Source organism: Tripterygium wilfordii, chromosome 4, assembly GCF_013401445.1.
Source record: "Tripterygium wilfordii isolate XIE 37 chromosome 4, ASM1340144v1, whole genome shotgun sequence".
NCBI lineage: Eukaryota > Viridiplantae > Streptophyta > Magnoliopsida > Celastrales > Celastraceae > Tripterygium > Tripterygium wilfordii.
In genome coordinates, this window is record NC_052235.1 from 5,486,396 (window position 1) to 5,493,374 (window position 6,979).

A 6,979-nucleotide genomic window follows, 5' to 3' on the forward strand; every position below is an offset into this window, starting at 1 on the left:
TTTTATTATGCAAGCATATTAGCAATGCCCATCTCTAGGCAGCAAGATGCCTCGTGACTCACTGACCCAGAAAATTATTTTGTTTGCATTATGTGGATTTAAGATCTTAACGTTGATTTCAACAGTAATTATTTAATTTATCGTTCAAAGATATATGTATGTATGTATTTTATTCAAAAAATTAGATAACTTGGGGTTAAATTGGTATGGATATAGAAATACTTTCAAATGTATATGCATGATTAATCTAACAAATGAATTTCCTATTTTCTCCTGGTGTTCTGATTATATCGTCTAGATTTGTTCTTTCAAGATTAAGGCTATTAATATAATTTTATGCACGCCCGCTGCTTTACAGCCTCCTGACTTGCCAGACAGGCATGCCACTTCACTTTATGCTACAATCCGAAAGATGGTCCTTTCTTGGGTTCTGACGCAAAGATTTTAGCTATAATGGATTTCTGGCATGGAAAGGGAGTGAGTGTTGGGGTTCTGATCTAAGGATTGCTTTTGAACAAAAAGATACCCACTTCAAAATTTCTCTCATTGGGGACAAACAGTCTCCATAGAAGGTTTTGGTAACTGGGTTTCTATTGTTCTTGTCAATTTCAATTCATCGGGGATGATAAGAAGAGAAATAGTGTTCTGTTTTCTGACCCTCTTGTGGTTTTGGGATTCTGCAAATGGGTTATTATCTCCCAAAGGAGTTAACTTTGAAGGTAAGCGTTTATGAAATCTGCAACAATGGTGTGTGTGCTTTTCTTCACTCTTTAGCTTCAAAAGGGGGAGAAAATGGTGGTATCTTTATCTGGGTGTTTTTGTTTCAGTTCAAGCTTTAATGGGTATAAAAGCATCTCTGCATGATCCTCATGGTGTTCTTGACAATTGGGATGGGGATGCTGTTGATCCATGTAGTTGGACTATGGTCACTTGTTCTCCTGAGAGCCTGGTCATTGGCTTGTAAGTCTAATTAATAATTTTCATTAAAGAAACTTGAAGATCTTCTGTGGACCGCATTCATAGGTCATTAATGGAGATTTGCTTCAAATTGCTGAAATTAATGTGTTGTTCTGCAGGGGAACTCCTAGTCAGAGCTTATCAGGTACTCTCTCTCCAAGCATAGGAAACTTGACAAATCTTCAAATTGTGTGAGTACCCACCAAACATTTGGGAGTTTTGAAGTTCAACAATGGCGATTAATTAATATGGTCTAACATGTATATACTATTTTACAGGCTCTTACAGAACAACAACATTACTGGACCAATTCCATCAGAGCTCGGAAAGCTTTTGAAACTTCGGACACTGGATCTTTCTAGTAACTTCTTCACTGGAGAAGTTCCTTCCTCTCTAGGCCTCCTGAGAAACCTCCAGTACATGTAAGCATAGAATTAGCAAATCATTACAAGAAACTGAATGGAACATATTTTGGTTCTGTATTTGACATGAATTTTCTGAACTACTTGTGTAGGAGGCTTAACAATAATAGTCTATCAGGAACTTTTCCGATGTCGTTAGCCAACATGACTCAACTTGCCTTTCTGTAAGTAAATTGATTCCTCAAAGCTGTCCTCACTTGATGATTTCTTATGGTTCTTGTTGTGGAAGAAGGCTTTATCCTTGTCTTGATCTTTGATATTGCAGTGACTTGTCCTTCAATAACCTAAGTGGCCATGTACCCCGATTTTCTGCTAAAACATTCAAGTAACTTCCCCTCTCCCTTCTCTTGTCCATTTCTTTTGAATACATACAAAAGCATACAAACACAAGACATGAGAAAGTAATTTTGTTCTGGTTTTGAATTTCCTTGCCTAATTGCTTTGTTTATGGCGTGCAGCATTGTTGGAAACCCTCAAATTTGTCCAACTGGGTCTGAACCAGAATGCTTTGGAACATCACTGATGCCCATGTCAATGAACCTGAATGGCTCTCAAAGTATGTAAAGTAGAATTTTCAACTCATTTTATCCAAACACGCTATAATTGTCCATAATTTGATTTCAATGTATTTGTTTACGCTTGTTTCGTACCTGATTTGAATTCCTTCGCTCCTTAAGATAATCCAATATCTGGAAGACCTAAGAGTCACAAGATGGCCATTGCATTTGGCTTGAGCATGGGATGTGTCTCTTTGATCATCCTTGTGTTTGGCCTATTTCTGTGGTGGAGGCAAAGGCACAATCAACAGACATTCTTTGATGTTAAGGGTCAGTAGCTTTTCCTTTACTTCATGTAGAATGGCTTAAGTAATTCCTCCAACTGATTCCATGTCCCTTCAAATCGTCAGACCGGCATCATGAGGAAGTCTCTCTTGGAAACTTGAGGAGGTTCCAGTTTAGAGAACTTCAGATTGCGACGAACAACTTCAGCAGTAAGAACATTTTAGGGAAAGGTGGGTTTGGACATGTTTACAAAGGAATACTCCAAGATGGGACTCCAGTAGCTGTCAAAAGGCTTAAAGACGGGAATGCTATTGGAGGGGAGATTCAATTCCAAACTGAGGTTGAGATGATTAGCTTAGCCGTGCATCGAAACTTACTTAGATTATATGGGTTTTGCATCAGTCCAACAGAAAGGCTTCTGGTTTATCCATTTATGTCCAACGGCAGTGTTGCTTCTCGTCTGAAAGGTAAAACAACTCAAAACGTTAAAAAAAATCACTAATACCAATTCTGTGTAGTCACTCTACTTGTTTCAATTAACGTTGACAGGGAAGCCAGTCTTGGATTGGGGCACGCGAAAGAGAATCGCCTTAGGAGCTGGAAGGGGGCTCTTATACCTCCATGAGCAATGCGATCCGAAGATAATTCATAGGGATGTTAAGGCTGCAAATATATTGCTTGATGATTATTGTGAAGGCGTGGTAGGAGATTTTGGGTTGGCAAAACTCTTGGATCATGAAGATTCTCATGTAACAACAGCTGTGAGAGGCACTGTGGGCCATATAGCTCCTGAATATCTTTCCACAGGCCAGTCGTCCGAGAAAACAGATGTCTTTGGGTTCGGGATCCTTCTACTAGAACTAATCACAGGCCTAAGAGCACTTGAATTCGGAAAGGCAGCAAACCAGAAAGGTGCAATGCTTGATTGGGTGAGTGTATGTTTCATGCTTAAGAAATGCACATTCTTTTTTCTTCTCCAAAGCTTTTGAGTGACATTTGAGTTTGTAATTAATTAAAGGTGAAGAAGATTCATCTGGAGAAGAAGCTTGAGATTCTTGTAGACAAGGATCTTGAAAACAATTATGATTCAGTTGAGCTAGAGGAGATCGTTCGAGTGGCTCTCTTATGCACTCAATACCTTCCAGCTCACAGACCGAAAATGTCCGAAGTAGTCCGAATGCTTGAAGGTGATGGACTTGCTGAAAGATGGGAAGCCTCACAAAAAGTTGAAACAACAAAATGCAAACCCCATGAGTTCACCTCATCGGATCGATACTCTGATCTCACTGATGACTCTTCATTACTTGTTCAGGCAATGGAGCTGTCAGGGCCAAGGTGAAGTTCCTTCTTTGTTTTGATTTACTTTCTTCTACTCTTCATAGATAGTGAGAATGTTAAAACAAGAAGAAAAAATATATATAGATGAAGTTTATTTTAAGTTCAGTAGTCCTATGTTGATTTTGGCACATTTTTTTGTTGTACTATAGTAGCATATCAGAGCTTTGGCTGAAAAGGGCTTTGCTGGTTGTATCCAACTGTACAGATTTTGCTTGAGAAACTGAGTTTTCTGAACCAAAATTCATGCATCTTGTATTATTATAGAGTGAAAAAAAAAAAGGGCAAGCATTGTTCTTGATTTAGTGTTCATGTTGAACTCTAATTTGATATATCAAACTTACGCATACAAATGCATTGCTCATTTGCTCTAGTATATTCTTTAAAGGCATATGTTGAAACTTAAAAACCAGAATGGCTTGATGATCAGTTAATGATCCAATAACAAGCAATATCTACACTCGAGCCACTAGTTGGAGTGGTGAGAATGGTGTGTATTACCTTGATGAATAGGTGGGTTTGAATCTCCCCTCCCTCCCTCCCCCGTTTCAATAAAAAAAAAAAAAAAGAAGCAATGTATGTCCAATAACATTAAGATCAAAAGTGACCTGTATATGGGCCTGAATGACAATATGGGATGTCTCACTGAAACTGTCAAGGCCCTCTGATGCAGCCCATAACCCACTTCCTCATAGTGAAGGCCAGATAGCCCATGAAGCAAGCCAACATAAACAAAAGCATTCAACCAGCATGAGCCACAAGCAGACCAAATGCATCAAAACGATGCTGCTAACAATAAAGTTGTTAACAAAACCCACTCCCCCGGCTCTAATGTGAAGAACATTACATTGAAAAGCTAGTCACCATTAATAATTGTTCTTCATTCAATCCCTCATCAAGAATGTTTCACCTCATATATGTTAACTGAACAAGCATAAAAATCCCAAGAATGAACAAGTCTTATAATTGTAATTCTTGTTGCTTAGGGCAGGGGATTGGCTCCTCCAAAGGTTTTTTTTTTTTTTTTTTTTAAAACGGAAGAGGGGATTAGAATCCTCCTCTGGTTATTGATCTAGGTTAGACCCGACTCGATCAAAATTGAGAGATGTAGAACCCGTACTAGATTAATACAATTCTTAGACATTTCAAATAAGTCATTCAAAGTTCAAACATAATTATATTTTAGTTAATGAATGTTTGAAATTGTTGTTCTCACAGTTTTTTTTTAAAATGCAGTCAATATGTTGATGTGTCATATAAAGTCAATGCAATTATATTTTCAGTGATTTTATCATTTAAAAAGATGATATTATAGATAAGGTAGAAGTAGTAGTATGAGCAGCTGCCATATTCAAGTGAGCAAACTAGTGGTGGAGCTGCATTCCAAATTCTAATATGGTCCACTGTTGGAAATTTCCAATTTTGTTGTCTCACTCAATCTAATTCCTATGTTTTGGGAATTATTAATTATTTTTTAATTCCACGTCAGCACTTCTTCTAGGACAACTATGACCAAGTAATACTAACTATTCAAAACTCTGTAATTACACCTCTACAAAAATCTTGTGGTGGGAGGAGGTTCGTTTGGTGGGGCCAGTATTGCTGCTATGGGACCCATAGCTAATATAACTTTTCGGTCTCCATTAACCGACCGCCAAGTGTCACCCCCAGATTCTCTCCCCACTATCCCCACTTGGGTGCTCGCTATATGCTCGACGAAATGCCCAAACCCTCAATTCAACTTCAACTTCAACTTCAACTTCTAGTTTTTTACAGAGATGATGAAGGAAGAAAGCGGGACTTTCGATGGCGTTTCTTGCACCAACTGCTCTGCGTATTGTCAAGCTGATGGAGCCTACTTGTGCTCAGTCTGTGACTCCCGAATTCACGCCGCCAATCGGGTGGCTTCCTGCCACGAACGGTTGTTGGTGTGCGAGGCATGTGAGCGAGCACCAGCTGCGTTTATATGCAAAGCGGACGCCGCCTTGCTCTGCACCTCCTGCGACGCGGATATCCACTCCGCTAACCCCCTTGCGCGCCGCCACCACCGTGTCCCAATCTCTGACGCCCTCTACGCTCCACCGGGTAAGGTTGAGCCAGAATTTGTGAGTCAGGAGGCAGAGGAGGAGGCAGCTTCGTGGTTACTGGGGAACCCAATGAAGACTATCACCAACACCATCGCCGCCGCCACCAACAACAACAATCAGAATAATAACATTAATAATGGGGTTCTGTTCAATAGTGGAGAGGGCGAGGAGTATTTAGACTTCTTTGAGTACAATTCAATTGGTGATGCCCAGTTCAGTGAGCAATACAATCAAGATCAGGACAAGCAGCAGAGGAGTTACAGTTGTGTTCCACAGAAGAGTAGTTATGGAGGTGACAGTGTTGTGCCTATTCAGTGTGGAGAAACCAAGGATGGTCTGCAACAACAGCAATTGAATTTTGAGCTTGGTTTGGGATATGAGCCTTCAAAGGTCTACAGCTTCAGTGGTTCAATTACTCCAAGTGTAAGACTTTCTCTTAAACTAATTTACCTTTTTCTTTAGCCCAACTACCTGTTTGTGACCCCTGGGCGTTTTAAACCCAAGCTTAACTGTAACAACCCGCACCACAACGACAAACATTTTAGACCGGGGTCGAAACTCGTGCGAATAAGTGGACGGAAGCCCTAGAAGTGGGCTACAAGACCCACAAATATCTCAACTAGTTTTGAACAAGCACCTTTAATCCTCATCCTTTAACAGCATGATATAAGATATCTGCACTTTATTAGTTAACTTTTCAACTTCAAAAGTTGGTATATAATGGAACAAAAGTTTAAGAACTTTTATTCCATCTATTTCTTCCTGTCAATCCAAGTCGATCACTTTGTGCAAAGGGTTTAGGATCATAAAGTTTTGCAATTATTGATTGATTCAATGGATATTATTCTTTTTTTGTTAAAATTGACAGTGATTTGTCTTCTGTGTTATGTGATCAGGTTCCAATTTCATCCTTGGACGTTGGAGTGGTACCGGAATCAACGATCAGCGACAACTCCCTTTCACATTCAAGGCCTCCAAAAGGAACCATTGATCTTTTCTCTGCACCTCCAGTTCAGATGCCCCAACAACTTAGTCCCATGGACAGAGAGGCCAGGGTGTTAAGGTACAGAGAGAAGAAGAAGACGCGCAAGTTCGAGAAAACAATCCGATACGCCTCAAGAAAGGCGTATGCAGAAACAAGAGCAAGAATAAAAGGCCGGTTCACGAAGAGAACAGATGTAGAGATTGAAGTAGACCAGATGTTCTCCACAACTTTGATGACTGGATCTGGATATGGCATTGTCCCTTCATTCTGAATTTAGGTGACGGCAGAAAATAAATAACAGTACTTCATCATGTGGGTGTCATCTAAAATATAAATCAATTATTGGTGATTGTATTCTTACTGCTACTGCAATGTGTTGAATATGTATATATACATATGCATTTCCTTGAA

General features: G+C 39.6%; 2 protein-coding genes across 2 annotated transcripts; both read left to right on the top strand.

Annotated features, from left to right (window-relative positions):
* The first annotated feature begins 373 nt into the window (after nucleotides 1–373).
* On the top strand, nucleotides 374–3,801 carry LOC119997855 (protein NSP-INTERACTING KINASE 1-like). Its single transcript, XM_038845063.1, has 11 exons — nucleotides 374–719; nucleotides 828–960; nucleotides 1,077–1,148; nucleotides 1,236–1,379; nucleotides 1,472–1,543; nucleotides 1,645–1,704; nucleotides 1,838–1,935; nucleotides 2,057–2,206; nucleotides 2,287–2,628; nucleotides 2,711–3,090; nucleotides 3,180–3,801. The coding sequence occupies exons 1-11, from the start codon at nucleotides 623–625 to the stop codon at nucleotides 3,498–3,500; spliced, it is 1,869 nt and encodes a 622-aa protein (XP_038700991.1). The 5' UTR covers nucleotides 374–622; the 3' UTR covers nucleotides 3,501–3,801.
* A 1,429-nt stretch (nucleotides 3,802–5,230) lies between these two features.
* On the top strand, nucleotides 5,231–6,979 carry LOC119996488 (zinc finger protein CONSTANS-LIKE 2-like). The gene is made up of 2 exons (XM_038843145.1): nucleotides 5,231–6,006; nucleotides 6,480–6,979. The coding sequence occupies exons 1-2, from the start codon at nucleotides 5,275–5,277 to the stop codon at nucleotides 6,837–6,839; spliced, it is 1,092 nt and encodes a 363-aa protein (XP_038699073.1). The 5' UTR covers nucleotides 5,231–5,274; the 3' UTR covers nucleotides 6,840–6,979.

What these genes read in the sequence shown, in the direction of transcription:
- LOC119997855 (XM_038845063.1), top strand. Translation starts at nt 623, where the DNA reads ATGATAAGAAGAGAAATAGTGTTCTGTTTTCTGACCCTCTTGTGGTTT. An exon ending in TTTTCTGCTAAAACATTCAA is followed by an intron (nt 1,705 to 1,837) that starts GTAACTTCCCCT and finishes TATGGCGTGCAG; the next exon opens with CATTGTTGGAAACCCTCAAA. An exon ending in TGTTGCTTCTCGTCTGAAAG is followed by an intron (nt 2,629 to 2,710) that starts GTAAAACAACTC and finishes TAACGTTGACAG; the next exon opens with GGAAGCCAGTCTTGGATTGG.
- LOC119996488 (XM_038843145.1), top strand. Translation starts at nt 5,275, where the DNA reads ATGATGAAGGAAGAAAGCGGGACTTTCGATGGCGTTTCTTGCACCAAC. An exon ending in GTGGTTCAATTACTCCAAGT is followed by an intron (nt 6,007 to 6,479) that starts GTAAGACTTTCT and finishes TTATGTGATCAG; the next exon opens with GTTCCAATTTCATCCTTGGA.